The sequence below is a fragment of the Zootoca vivipara genome, chromosome 8 (assembly GCF_963506605.1).
Source record: "Zootoca vivipara chromosome 8, rZooViv1.1, whole genome shotgun sequence".
Lineage (NCBI taxonomy): Eukaryota > Metazoa > Chordata > Lepidosauria > Squamata > Lacertidae > Zootoca > Zootoca vivipara.
Window position 1 is genome coordinate 76,004,775 of NC_083283.1, and position 15,518 is coordinate 76,020,292.

General features: G+C 45.4%; 1 protein-coding gene across 8 annotated transcripts in view; it reads right to left on the reverse strand.

The window, feature by feature from the left end:
* Nucleotides 1-15,518, reverse strand: part of TRIO (trio Rho guanine nucleotide exchange factor) — a 254,175-nt gene that overhangs the window by 134,861 nt on the left and 103,796 nt on the right. For all 8 annotated transcript variants that reach the window (XM_060278041.1, XM_060278045.1, XM_060278044.1 and 5 more), the window contains exons 9-12: nt 14,997-15,227; nt 9,662-9,784; nt 7,347-7,538; nt 1,160-1,329 (exon numbers count right to left, since the gene is read on the reverse strand). In XM_060278041.1, coding sequence (XP_060134024.1) covers nt 1,160-1,329; nt 7,347-7,538; nt 9,662-9,784; nt 14,997-15,227 — 716 coding nt within the window. The remainder of the gene's footprint in view (nt 1-1,159; nt 1,330-7,346; nt 7,539-9,661; nt 9,785-14,996; nt 15,228-15,518) is intronic.

Genomic DNA, 15,518 nt, shown 5'->3' on the forward strand with positions numbered 1-15,518 from the left:
TTTTTAATTAATATTAAGGTAAAGGGACCCCTGACCATTAGGTCCAGTCGTGACCGACTCTGGGGTTGCGGCGCTCATCTCGCGTTATTGGCTGAGGGAGCCGGCGTACAGCTTCCAGGTCATGTGGCCAGCATAACAAAGCCGCTTCTGGTGAACCAGAGCAGCACACGGAAACACCGTTTACCTTCCCGCTGTAGCGGTACCTATTTATCTACTTGCACTTTGACGTGCTTTCGAACTGCTAGGTTGGCAGGAGCAGGGACCGAGCAACGGGAGCTCACCCCGTTGCGGGGATTCGAACCGCTGACCTTCTGATCAGCAAGCCCTAGGCTCAGTGGTTTAACCCACAGCGCCACCTGCAATTAATATTGAATGTTCTAATTAATTCAAGAGGGTTCTTGAAGCTTCTTTGTGTGAAAGAAACAAGCAGAAGGTGCATGATGTTTGGGTTATTCCTTCAGAGAAGCTGAGGGCAGCTGGCTTAAACTTGTTCTGTTATCTCTTCCAGTCAAGGTCATGCTGACTATAAAAGTAAGGCCAGAAGGAGCCCGAGTTACACTTTCTCTTTCCGTCTCTTTTCCGTCTGGTGTGGTGTTCTGTCTATAGTGTTAAGGTTGAGTCTTATTATAAGCTTTTCTAAGTTTAAGTCTGCTGCAACTGGATTTCTTATGGACAGTGCCAATCCTGAATGTATTGGATTTGTGACCATTATGCTCATTTGCCTTTAGAAGCAGTAAAGCTCTGCTCGTGAAATTTCAATTGCCTCTGGTCTATTTTTGGGGAATCCTGCAACGTGTTTAAGTTGCTACTCTGCTAACTATACATTGGAATCTGCTCTGGATCAATGTTGAGGTTACCAGAGCACAGACAGCAGTAGTTAGGCCAGGCATCCCCAAACTGCGGCCCTCCAGATGTTTTGGCCTACAACTCCCATGATCCCTAGCTAACAGGACCAGTGGCTAGGGATGATGGGAACTGTAGTCCAAAACATCTGGAGGACCGAAGTTTGCGGGTGCCTGAGTTAGGCTATCCCTGTCCAGATAGGGGCGCAGCTGGGCCACCAGCCGAAGCTGATGGAAGGCACTCCAATGCGTGTTACAGAAGGAATGTGGCAGAACACAACGCAGGGCTGCTGTTTCCAGGGAAGTCAACCTCTTACCTCAGCTGCTGTATCAGATCTTCGCCTTCCTTGATGACGTTCACCGTCACCTGAAGCGTGGTCTGCTGCTGCTGGCCAAACCTTTTGATCAGCTCCTGCACGGCCTCCACCGACTCTGCGTAGACATCGTCCAGCAGTTCCTTCTGCAGCTCTTCCAGCCACGTCCAGAGCTGCGGGAGGAAGAAGAAAAATCAGCCAAGAAAGAAGCCCCACAGGCTGCTTGAAGAAAACAAACCGGGAAACAAATTGGGTTTCCCAGCCCCCCTCCCCTTGCCACTTTCCTGCTGGCAGTTTACGGAAAATTGGTTGCGATGTGAATATAATGCTACTTAGCATTTATACAGCCCCCGAGTATTATCCAGTCTGTGCCGCAGATGGGAAAGGAGCGTTTGGAGGGGGGGGGGGAGAGAGAGAGAGACAGCGGCTCTCCTCCAGTCACCCAGTGAGTTTTCAGGAAAAGTGGAGATTTAAAACTGGAGACTCCCTGCTCACAGCTGGTAGAGCATAGTGGCTCCGATTGCAAGCCAGACAAAGTCCCCAGTTCAAGTCTCGCCTCAGTCTGAACACATTAGGGAGCCTTAGGCAAGCCAGTGCTTTTCACTTCCAGTTCCCCACCCTCCATCTGCAATATTGAGATATTAAGCGTGACTTATATTGCTGTGTTTCTGAGGCTGTAAAGATTCTGAGCTATTATTAATTAATTAAACTTGCATGCTGCCCTTGTTGAGAGAGCATGCTACCTGTTCGTAAAATCGTGCAACCGAATACTTTGCAAAATACCGCCATCTCTTTTTAGGAATCAAAGCACCAGGAGCAATTTGAAATTAAAAGCAATTTAAGATTCATTTCAGAGTTACCTCCCCTACCTCGGTGTTCCAAGAGTTTGGTATAAAGAATCTGAGAGCGGACACTTGTTCCACTTGCACCCTGACTATTCTGACGTTGCAAAAGTGCTGTGCGTTTTCTGGTTTCCCATTCGCATCTTTAAGGAAAAGCAAAAGGTGAGCAATGTCCCCCAAAAAGCGGAATGAGAAACAAGACTGTTGTGTGTTAGGCACAGCACTTTTTTCTCTAAGTGCAAAAAACGCTTCTGATCGTACGGCTGTTAAATCGCACGAGATTCATTGCATGCAAGTTACACAAACACAGAAAATGTGGCAAGAAAAGCAAACGATAAATTTGTATTAGCTTTCTGCAGTGAAGTCTCATTTCTCAAGACTGCAGAAGCTTCTGACTTTTTTTTGGAACATGCCTGCTAATCCTCATCTAATGCCAATAAAGACCTCTATTCTTCCAATCTAGTCTGGACTTCTGCAGAAAAACAGGAGGAAGACACTTGCACCAACGACCGAGATAGCAGTTGACATGGCTTTCTAAACTCTACAGGCAGTTTGACACAAAAAGTATTTGGACGCTTATTTCACAAGACACCGAGGAGTGTGGTGTACCAAGCGCCACGGAAAAAAATATTAAGGACCTTACGGGTCCATCGCTGAAATCCTCCACATCGAGTTGACAAGAGTTGATTTGTTCCCTGCGCTTTGGCACCGCTGCGCAAACACCTGGCCAGCGCTCGTTCCAGCTTTTCCCATTGGAGGAAAGGGAGTTATTTAAATGCACATTTGTACGGCTGACAGTCAAAAAGTTACGAGCGCAGACACATGCAGACATTACTCAAAGCACCTTTTGAACAACCTCCTGCCCCGACTTTGCATTACTCAGGGAATGTTGATAAGCGCCACTCTGGGAAACGGCCGAAGGTTTTCTGCCATTAATCCCTGCCCTGGGGTTTCCATCTAAGCAACTGTTGCTGTAAACAAGACTCCCTTTTTCTACTCATCTTGCTCTAGACCGAGTCTCTCACACAGCTCCTAACTAAAGGCATAAGGCAGAGCCAGACCCGTTGCAAGATGCTCAGTTCATGATCCATTTGAGCACTGAAGCTGAAAGAATAACAACCCACAAAAGGTCAGGGTTTGGGGTTTGAATCAGTTTGTGAGCCTGCTAGCAAAAATGCTTTGAACTTTTGCCTCCTGGTTATGATTTTGGGCCACTGAGCATTCAGCGAATATCAGCGTTAAGTAGGAGGTTAAAACAAAATTTTAAAAAATTCTTCAGTAGCACCTTAAAGACCAACTAAGTTTTTATTTTGGTATGAGCTTTCGTGTGCATGCACACTTCATCAGATACTTCATCATCGTGTGCATGCACACGAAAGCTCATACCAAAATAAAAACTTAGTTGGTCTTCAAGGTGCTACTGAAGGAATTTTTTTTATTTTGTTTTGACTCAGACCAACACGGCTACCTACCTGTAAGTAGGAGGTTACTTGTGTAGTTAAATTCACCTTCCACGATCTGAGGCGAGGAGTTAGGGGCTTGGTTGATATGAACACCCCAAGAAACACAAATCTGTGAATATTTGGGAATAGCACCCACTATTAATCTGGTTGTTGCCAATGCGCAGGGCTGGCCCACCCATGAGGCAGACTGAGGCAACCGCCTCAGGTGGCAGAATCCAAGGGCCGCCTCTATAGGAGGAGACGCAGCCACAGCGGCTTCCAGATTCTGGCAAGATCTGGGCAAGAATGCTATGACATTTCATGAAGCCCTCACACAGCCTTACTGAGGCGCTAGTAAGATCTCAACAGAACCTGGTTGCGCAACTCTGGTAAGTGAGGCTTTGGCATAGTGGCAAGGGAAGGGTGGGTGGGTGGCAGGCAAACAAACAGGGTGGCACCTTCTCGTTTTGCCTCAGGCCAACAGGGGAAGGTCCGTGTGCAATTCCCACTTGCACGTGCAAATGGATTCCACTGACAATATCCGAGGTTGGTGCAGAGAAATCACCATCTCCTCCACTTTTCTTGCAACACTTTGTCATGGCACAAAACCATCTTATTGCAATCAAGCAGGAAGAACAATGCCGCGATAGTTACTCAAACCGAGTTCACACGCCTTACCTCATCTCAGCAGAACTTAGAATGCATAGAATCCTAGAATTGTAGAGTTGGAAGGGACCCTGAGGGTCATCTATGCCAACCCCCTGCAAGGCAGGAATCTCAACCGAAGCACCCATGACTGTTGGCTACCCAGCCTCTGCTTGAAAACCTCCATGGAAGGAAGAGTCCACCACCTTCTAAGGGAGTCTGTTCCATGTCAAACAGCTCCCCCAATCAGAAAGCTCTTCCTGATGCTTCTTCAGAATCTCCTCTCCTACAACTTGAATCCATCTGTTCAGGTCCTGCCCTCTGGAGCAGAAGAAAACAAGCTTGCTCCATCTTCTATGTGACAGCCTTTTAAGATATTTGAAGATGGCTATCATATCCTCCTTTCAGTCTCCTGCCTGCTGACCGGTTGGTTATTTATTTATCAACCACACCTGTATCCCATTTCTCTTCCATAAAGCTCAAAGCAGCATTGGGTTGCTCCCTACTGCCAATGATCACCTTGAAGGTTGAGACAGACAAATTGGTCCCAGATCCCCTTGTGGACTTGATGGCTGAACTGAGATTTGAACCTAAGCTCCCCTGATCCACCTCCAATACTGTATACTCATTCCGGTTATCATAGGGGTTGCTAAAAACAGCACCAGGAATTCACATTAAACTACAGCTGCACTGTTGGTAGGTTAGATAGAATATTTCCTTAATGCGGAGATGCGGAAAAATTGGAGGGGGTAGGTTTGAAGCCAGGGTACTATTTCTCTGCACTGGGGGAAAGCTAGGCACCATTCCAATACATCTGCGCTGGCTTCCCAACGTTTATGAATCACATCTAATTGTATCCGCCATCAAAGCCTCTTCCGATTTTTACTCAAGTAGTACATCTTAAGGTTTTATTTAAGATCCTTCTGGCAGGTGACCTTCATCATGGCACGAGCTCCTTTCAATCAATGCCTTCTTGCCAGAATTAGTTGCAAGCCCTTTCAGAACCAAAGAACGACTTGCGTCTTAGAACAAACACTAACAGATATCAGGCAGACATGTACTTTGAGTTGCCACTGAAACCCAGCTTTTCTCTCCCAAGTCTGCAGGAAGGCATGGACACATCTATGTACAGTGGTTACGAACTTAATTTGTTCCGGAGGTCCGTTCTTAAGCAGAAACCGCTCATAACATGAGGCGCGCTTTTGCTAATGGCGCCTCCCGCTGCCGCCGCGCGACTTCCGCCCGCATCTCAGGGCAAAGTTCGCAACCGGGAGCATCTACTTCCGGGTTAGAGGAGCTCGTAACCCGGAGCGTTCGCAAGGAGGACAGTACGTAACACGAGGTTCCACTGTACACACATGCTGCATGCATGTGAATGTACACATGCCCAAATACAGTATAAATGGACACCGCAAAACCAAATTCAACTGAACATTTCCTCCCCTACAAACGACGGAGAAACCTTCCCACCTCAAAGTGGAGATTGCCATTTGCGAATAATGGAAAGATAGGCGACACTTGCTGGGGCAAGCAAATACAGCAATGCTACACCGGGAGAAAAATAAAAGCCATTCTGATTCAGAGCCAAGCTTGCTGTTTGCGTGTTACATCCATAGTAGGGGTGAGAACACGACAGACAGGAAGTTGCTATGTAATGAGGTAAGAGAAAGTAGCTTCAAGTGCCAAAGGGAAGCATTTGAACTTCGAAAATGGCCTAATTTGCAACTCAGAGGCACAAGAGAGCAATGGGAGCAATGGTTTTGTTTCTGGAAAAAGGGAAACTACATTTTTCTCAACACAGTAAACCTTATGATTAAGGCTGCTGAAAACAACTGACTTTGGAGTTTAAGAACACAGAGCGAGATTTTCACTTATGTGGGGGCCAGCTCTGCTATTAGAAGAGAAGAAGAGAAGAGTTTGGATTTGAGAGGCTTCCGGTTCGTCGCGCCGGCAAAGAAGGACTTGATATCCCGCTTTATCACTACCCGAAGGAGTCTCAAAGCGGCTAACAATCTCCTTTCTCCTCCTCCCCCACAACAAACACTCTGTGAGGTGAGTGGGGCTGAGAGACTTCAAAGAAGTGTGACTAGCCCAAGGTCACCCAGCAGCTGCATGTGGAGGAGCGGAGACACGAACCCGGTTCCTCAGATTATGAGACTACCGTTCTTAACCACTATACCAAACTGGCTCTCATTTGGTGAATTAGGTAGAGTATTAGGCAGAGTGAGGCAGCTGCCTTGCCTTGCGCCTCCAAAACTAGCCTGCTTTCCTAGGTACGGGGGGGGGGGGGTTCTTCTGTCACTAACAATTAAGTAACATTCAACTGTCAGTCCAGCTGACTTCTGCACATGGAATGAGGGAGTTCTTGGCCTTCACCTCAGGCAAAAAGAAAATGCATTGGGTCAGCCCTGCACTGAAAATTCATACTCTATGCAGAAGATGAGCAGATATATATGCTACAAACTTAATGGCATGGCTTCAAACTGCCTCAAGCAATGGCAGGTTTCATGAGCTTGCCGAGAACGGTTTTCTTCATTAAAATATCTTCAGGCCACTTTTCGGGGTGAATGCCCACACGAAGAAGCTGACAAATACATAATGGGTAAAACAAAACACAAGCGCTAAGAGCCTGAGTGCGTCTGACAACGAGCTGAAAATCCTGGCTAGGCAGGAATTGTGAAAAGCGCCAGGCCCTTCCTCTGCTGAGAGCCTTCTCTTCTTCCTAACACACTTATAATCAGAGATCGGAACTGGGGAAGCAGATTCAGAACCTGGCTTCAAATCTTAGTTAAAAGGTAACCCTGGTTAAGAGTGGCAAAAGATATTGGGAGCCAGCGGAGGGAAACGACTGCAGTTCCACAACTCCCAGTCTTCCACTGCATGATCAGTTTGTTCGTTTTTAACTGCTGATGGTTTTGCTTGTAGGTTGCATTTAGACTTATTTTTAGGTTGCATATTTGTCGTATTTTGCACCGTCTCAACTTTGCCCAAGCCGCCCTGGGTACCTTTGCAGAAATGTGGGATATAATTTCATAATAAATAAAAATAACGAGTCCCCTAGCTCCGGGAAATAGGACCTAGGCCCAGGGAAAGCATTAGCTTGCCAAAGCGCACAGTCAGAAGAGGAAGTCTGCCAGAGGACAGTTGGCAAGGACTCCACCAAATCTGAAGTCATCCTTGCCCAAGCCAGTTTGAAACTGGCTTACATTAAACTACGGTCCCAGAACTATCATTGATGTATACACTTTGCTGCTTACTGACCTCTTTAACGTGAGTGTGAAAAGACACGGACATGTCCAAGAGAATCTTGCGTTGCTCTACACGCCGAACGAAATCTTGAATCCGGTCTTCCAACTGGTGTGCTGCCTGGTAAATCTCTTCGGGGTCACACTCTCCTGTCTGCGCCAGCTGCTCGGCTGCTTCTAGCAACTTGTCTGCATTGGTGTATGTATTCTACAGAAAAACCAGGGCTAGGGTTATTGCTAAAGGGAAATTTCTGCAGGGATTTACCGTGTTTTTCCATCTATAAGACACTCCCATGTATAAGACTCTATTTTGGGGGGCTCTGATTCAAGAAAATGGTGGGAGATGTACCCGTGTATAAGACGCCCCCAAATTTTTGACATTATTTTTAAGGGAAAAAACCTAGTCTTATACACGGAAAAATACGGTAATCTGTACCATAATCTTACAACACATCCGTACGAAGAGATTCCCCCAAGTTCACCAAAAAACCCCAACAACCCACAAGTACCCGATTCCACTGAAGTTTCCCATTTTCATAGCTAACTTTGTTCAGTTCCTCAAAAATTTTGTATCCAACGCATGGCACAAATACAGTGGTGCCTCGCTTAACGAATGCCCTGCTTAATGAAATTTCCGCTTAACGAAAGGATTTTTTGAGCGGAGGTTGCCTCGCTAGACGAATTCGTTTTACGAAAAATTCGTCTAGCGAATCGCGGTTTCCCATAGGAATGCATTGAAATTCAATTAATGCGTTCCTATGGGCAAAAAAAAATTCAATGCATTCCTATGGGATTCACTAGACGAATTTTTCGTTATAAGAAAAGACCCGTGGAACGAATTAAATTCGTCTAGCGAGGCACCACTGTACAGTACACCAACAAATCTCTGCCGAGAACACAAGACACAGACCAGGAGCACAGAACTTAGAACCCACTGACAAGAGCTATTTCCAAACTGACGGGATGCCAATGGCACATAATCCTAGATGAATAGTTCTTCCACACTCCACCATGAACATCAAGCATGAAGAAAGGAACTCCAGAACTGCCCGAATTCCTGGCAGTGCTGCATACTTGAAACATGAACAGTTCTGATTAAACTCAATGGACCACAAAAGTAAAGCTCTGTCTTAATAAAGATGATCAGTGGTTTACAGATCTGTTTTTCGCTAGGTTGCTTGTGATGTCATTAGCTGTAGCTTCCTGTTCAGGGAACTACTTTTAATGGTTCCCAAACAAGCCGGGATTCAGAAGCCAACTTTAAAACCATAGTCAACTGCAACTTCTTGGTTTGAGGTGCAGCGGGTGGGGAGCCGCGATGTACTGGCAGCTCAAAAAGTTCACGATGTGGACGCCATGCTGGTTCAGACAATGAATCGGAGTATCGCCCAGCTCTGGGGACTGCTGCTCTTCGTATGATATACAGGTGAAACTCGGAAAATTTGAACATCGTCAAAAAGTGCATTTATATCAGTAACGCAACTTATTTTTTTTCTTTTAATTTTTACAAATGCTTTCTTTTGGAAATTCCACAGTAAAAAGACAAATAGTTACAGTAATACAAAAATAAACATCGCTATTACATTTCATTAATTACATTCAATTTACAGTGGTACCTCAACATACAAATGCCTTGACTTCTGAAGGTTCCGACTTACGAAGTTGACAACCCCGGAAGTCTTTTTGCCGTGTGCGTGTTCTGCGCTGGCGCAGAAGCGGTGTGCGCGGTCCGAAGCATGCGCAGAACGGGCGCTTCGACATCCGAAGACCTCGACTTACGAAGAGCGCTGCAGAACGGATCGTCTTCGTAAGTCAAGGTACCACTGTAAAATTGACCCGCCTAATGACAAATAATTACAATTACAAAAAATAAAGGCATGACATATCTTGCTTTGCATGTCATGCATCTATCTCATATATTGGTTTCACCTTTTAAGTTGCATTACTGAAATAAATGCACTTTTTGATGATACAGTGGTACCTCTACTTACAAATAACTCTACTTACGAATTTTTCTACTTACAAATGGAGCTCCGTCCGCCATCTTGGATGTGGTTTAGATAGGATTTTTTCTACTTGCAAATTTTTAGATAGGGTTGCTTCGACTTACGAATTTTTTCTCCCAAATGCATTCCTATGGGATTCGACTTACAATTTTTTTCGACTTACAAATGTGTGTTCAGAACACATTAAATTCGTAAGTAGAGGTACCACTGTATTCTAATTTTCCGAGTTTCACCTGTACCAGCCAAAATTCCAAGGCTTGCAGTATATTATTTTACAAACTAAGTTTTGACATACTAAAATGAACATCTCATGGGTGAATCCTACCTGTGCCACTTCTTCAAAGTCTTCGTGGCGTTTCTGCAGCGCTCTGGCTCGATGCAACGATTTACCAACGCCTGTGTGTTTGCTAAGGAAAGCTTCTCCGTGGTTTTCAATCCAATCCAGCACCTGCAAGAAAACATCAGCATGAAGGAATCCCAATTATATGCTTACAACGCTGCTCAAATGACATCTACTGCTGCTGGAACGAACAGGGCAGATCCATTTAACCACAATCAACTTCCCGGTTTATCTAAACTCCTTCCCCGCAATATCCCAAAAGACCAGGACAGGCAACATTTTGTGTATATATAGATCTGTAGCCAAATCCAAATAAAAGCCAAGTAAAAATCAAATTAAAGCCTAGTGATTATTAAAACTCCCAACTCAGATTAATCCTGGCCCAGGGCCTCTGCACATAAAAAAAAGCTGCTGCATAGAGGCTGCATTAAAAATAATCTCCGAAGTGGTTGTCTACACAAGTTCACCACACGGATTTGGGGCTAAAGTCTGCAGTGACGTCCAAAAAAAATTCTAAAAACTACAGTGAGTCAACTGGCCATGCAAGAAGCTGAGGCAGGCATGGACTCAGTATAATGCGACAGCTGTATATCATGAGGACTGGACCTCAGACTGTCAAGTCTCCAAAGGGAGAGATGTTCCTTGGAGGGTTTGAGAACCAAGCAAGCAAAATATTTCCCATGGGGTTAGATGTCGCTTGAGCTGCTGAATCCAATGTTTTAGGCTGCCATTCCTTTCATCCCCCAGCCAGCACAGCCATTGTCTAAAACATCTTGGGGGGGGCATGAGGCTGGCAATGGCTGATTTTTCGTGAGCTGATTGGGAGGATCTATGATCCTTCAATCAATCAATCAAATGTACTTTCCATAACTGAAAACTCCCCAAACATGCCAGGATTCTCAATTACATAGAATCATAGAGCTGTAGAGTTGGAAGGGACCCCCAAGGGTCATCTAGTCCAACCCCCTGCAATGCAGGAATCTCAGCTAAAGAATCCATGACAGATGGGCCACCCAACCTCTGCTTGAAAACCTCCAAGGAAGGAGAGACCACAAACTCCTGAGGGAGACTGTTCCGCTGCCGAACAGCTCATACTGTCAGAAAGTTCTTCCTGACGTTTAGTGGGAATCTCCTTTCTTCTAGCGTGAGGCTATGGGTTCAAGTCCTACCCTCCAGAGCAGGAGATAACAATCTGTGCCCTCTTTCATGTGATGGCCCTTGAGATATTTGAAGATGGTTATCTTCTCTCAGCCTCCTCTTTTCCAGGCTAAACATACCCAGCTCCTTCAACCGTTCCTCATAAGGCTTGGTTTTCAGGCCCTTTATCATCTTGGTTGCCCTCCTCTGTACATGTTCCGGCTTGTCAACATCCTTCTTAAACTGTGGTGCCCATAATTGGACAGAGCATTCCAGGTGTGGCCTGACCAAGGCACATAGGTGCTACACAGAGAGCTGGATCTTTGTGAAGCACCAAAAAGACAATGGCACCATCGAGTACTAACTGCATAACTGCTAATTCATATAAAATGTCCATATTATTCCTAAGAGATCTCATAGTTTTGTTGTTGTGGCCACCTACACTGGGCAAATGTGGGCAAATGTTCCCACTTGGTCCATTCTACTGATATGATGCACTAATTGCTGTTCGAAATGTACACACAGTTTGCATACAGTGATAGCAAGGTGTAACAGGCCTTGCCAAAAAATATCTCATGTGAACTAAATGTGCACGCAACAACATTCCCCAGAATCCTTTGCAAACTCCAAGGTCTACATGCAAGGCCTGCTTGGCAGACAAGTTCATACAAAGCATTCCCTGTAGGCGTCACATTTGAAAACCAGTGAAATTAAGTAGAACTGTATTTTATCCTGAGATGTTGCTTTGCATGTCTAACCGTCAAATGCAGGGCTTTAATTGCCTCATCGGGCAAGAACTCTGCTTTCAATACACATCGGGCCCAAAGTTTTTACTAATCAGAATCTACTCAGCAGCTAAACATTCTGGGATCTGAAGCCAACAGACACACCACAATGCTATTGCAATTAAGACGGTAACAAAAGCAAGATGTTCCCCCTACTCCACAAATTCTCTACAGATGCATCATACTGGCAGGCTCCAGTGCAACTGAAGAGCTCTTCCTTAAAAGCAAAGTTTAATTCAAGCCCGTCCAAGTAATATTTTCAGGAATTGCATGTAACATTACGAGCCAACTCCCACCCTGGAGTCTGCAAACACAGCGAAGCCTCATTCATCAGACATTCCGCTTCTGCTTATATTAGTCAGAGATATTATACAGCCTTCGGGCAAACATTCATTCTACAGATTCTTCCCTGGTTGACTATAGCAAAAGCCTCGAGCATCAGCCAGAAGTTCAACCATTGTTCAAATTATAGGGGGGGGGGGCGGAGAGCACTGCAGGTCTGTGAAGAAGGAAGAATGAAGAACAAAGGAAGGAGTTCTTCAAACACTGCACTATAATTTTGAATTGAGCATGCGGTTTTATATGACGGTTCAAAAAGACTAGTGCAAATGTAAATAAAGCACTTGGTCTCTTTACCATGGTTAAGAGGTCAAGAGTTTCTGGAAGAGCCATGCAGAAATTCCCACTGGCATTTTAAATCATTGTTAAGGTTGCTGTTGGCGTTCTGACTAACCCTGGTTCTTTCTTAACCAGAATTTCCTAACCAATCAACGTCGTTAAGATATTAGGAGCAGGTCTCCCTGGTCTGCCCCCAAATTCTTCCACCTAAGAATCCCCCATTGCTTCAAAAGAAACAGATGTAGTTTTTATGAGTGTGTATATATCCTTGCTACAAGCATTTTCAGCAGCTTCCTGAACAGCTATTGGAACTTATGTTTCGTTTTCTAAGCCACATTAGCTCTCCAACAACATAAAGCCAGATGACATCATTTGCTTAGGGAGCAGGCAGCAGAAAAAACCCATCGCGAAATGAAGCTTGTTCATCACGTACAATTTAAGCTTCAACTATTTTGTATACTGTTTCATGTTTTTTTTACTCTACAGGTCCCTGGCTGTGGGATGAAAAGATACGGTGCTTGAAAGCTAGACCTGGAAGAACTTATCATCTCTGCTAAATCCTAAATGCTGAGAAGATGCAACCTATTTGCAATCAGTGAGAATATAGGGCAAACTTGATTAAAATTTGGTGAGCTATCGTGCCAGATAAAAAATTGCTCAAGTGGTGTTTGTGTGTGTGTGTGTGTGTAAGGAGGATATGAAACTCTCACACCTAGGGAATTCATGTAGGGTAGACATGGGAGCCGAAAGTGGCAAAACATTACAACAGATGACACTTTTGCCCAAACAGTGAAATCACTCTGGGTCTCTGCATTCCTCAGGAGGTCAAATTTTGATGGATTCAAAGCCACCCTAATTCATCTGATAGTCACTGATGCAGATGACAGGCAACTGCTGCTTTCAACAAACTGGTATGTGCAGATCAAATGATATGACAGCAGTGCCACTTTCAAAATTACACCTGTCAATTTTTTGACAAAATAAAACCCTTTCCTTTCCTCTCTCTCTCTCTCTCTCTCTCCCCGGTTCTCTTCTTTTAATCCACCAGTAGGAAATGCCAGTGTGAATGTGGAAGAAGCTATTTGTCAGGGGAAGAGATACAGCACGGGCTCCTGGTGTAAACGAAAGCCGGGGAGGAAACAAGGAAAGGAGGCATTTCAGGTGAGTGGGCCGCCTTAGTCGTTTTTATAATTGTCAGAGGATGCATGGCACCAACAAATGATCTTGGGGACTAGGTCCCTACAGGGATCTTTTGAAGCTGCCCCTCCATACTCCACCGAGAGCCCTAGACATGCCTCACTTACTTTGAAGAGGCTGGAAGGTCCTGGGAGATTGGCTGGTAAGGACAATGCAGTGACAGGTTTTCAAAGTACTGCCTCTTCCTCTGTCAGTCCAGCTCTGGTGGCTGACGCTCAAGTCTTTTACTTAACAGTCAAACATGCCCTGTCCATGCCATCTTCCTATTTATTCCACTAACTTGTGTTGAGAGGTAGAGAGTTTCTACTGCCACCGGGTCACCAAAAGCGAACAGAGGTGTGTTTCTGCGTGTGATCTCCTCCGAAATGCAAGATATCTGACTAGGCTTTTCTTTTGTCGCCAACTGAGCGTGCTTTTCCACACAAAAATCAGTTACTTGCTCTGAGAAAGGTTGGGGAGAGGAGGAACACGAGGCCTTCTGTGGGAGTGAAGGTGTACACTTGTTTTTTTTGTTTTTACAATTTCCTTTAAATTTAAACCCAATCTCCCTTCATCATACATGCCTCGCCGCTGCATCTGCACACAACTCAGAAAGTATGGTATTCACGTACATGGTCTGCAATATGGAAGTACGATGAGGATGTACAAGATTCTCAGGTTGTAGGCCTCTAAACACTCAGCCAGAATCGGCCGCCATTTTCTTTTCTGCACTAATCGCTTACTGTATAGAATGTGCCAAATATTCCCATCCATCACTTTCTGCTCAGCTGGAAATTTAATATTTGTTCTCGGCCTTGGTTTTCAATTTTAGCTTGGTTGTCAATAAACTGTCAATAATCATTTTAGGTAAAAGGCAAAGGACCCCTGGACGGTTAAGTCCAGTCAAAGGCAACTATGGGGTAGTGGTGCTCATCTCGCTTTCAGGCCGAGGCAACCAGCATTGGTCCACAGACAGCTTTGCGGGTCATGTGGCCAGCATGACTAAACCGCTTCTGGTGTAACGAGACACTGTGTTGGAAACTAGAGCGCACGGAAATGCCGTTTACCTTCCCGCCGCAGTGGTACCTATTTATCTACTTGCACTGGTGGGCTTTCGAACTGCTAGGTTGGCAGGAGCTGGGGCAGAGCAACAGGCGCTCACCCTGTCACGGGGATTCGAACAGCCGACCTTCTGATTGGCAAGGCCAAGAGGCTCTGTGGTTTAGACCAGTGGTCCTCAACCTTGGGCCTCCAGATGCTTTTGGCCTACAACTCCCATGATCCCTAGCTAGTAGGACCAGTGGTCAGGGATGATGGGAATTGTAGTCTCAAAACATCTGGAGCCCAAGGTTAAGGACCACTGGTTTAGACCACAGTGCCACCCGCGTCCCCAATAATCATTTTAATCACATCTAGTGCCCTTTGCTAACTGAAAGGGGATTCGAAGGACATTGGCTGAGAACTCTAATTTCCCCCCTGTTCTCTTCTTTTCTTAGTCAAAGGCAACATATAGGAAACAGGTGGTTTTGCAAAAAAATAAAAATAAAAGCCCTTGCAAGCATCTGCAACAGAACATCTCCCAACCCTAGAAGCCATGTACTGACCTGTTGAACATCCTGTTGGAAGACACACAGCTGAAGCCGCTGATGCAGGCGGACCTTTCGATGCTGCCAGATGTTCTCCAGCTGCCTCTGGTGATGCAACACTTCGTGAATAACATCTAGGGCATGGTGCACCGCCTTGGAGTAGTTAGCGGAAGCGGTTAAGGAGTCTGAACTTCCAGGAGTCAAAGGCCGTTGCAGCTTGTCGAGCAGCGACTTCCCATCTTGGCTCACCTGTTCAGCGAGACAAGAATTTAAGAGCTCACCTGCAGGCTACACAAACTTCCAGGATGTGGCACTAGAATTTCACAGTCGCTTACCCATCTAACGATGAAGGAGAATATCTCCACCTCAAGCATGGGAAGTATGCCATTACTTATTAGGGCTGGAATTAAAAGGCGACTATATTCAAAGGAGGGGAGCGCAGCTTTTCTCTTTCAGCCACAGTCCCATTCGCTACAACCTGTGACCCAACCCTCCAGGTGATTCCGAACTACAACTCCCGACGATGAGAGTTGTAGTCCA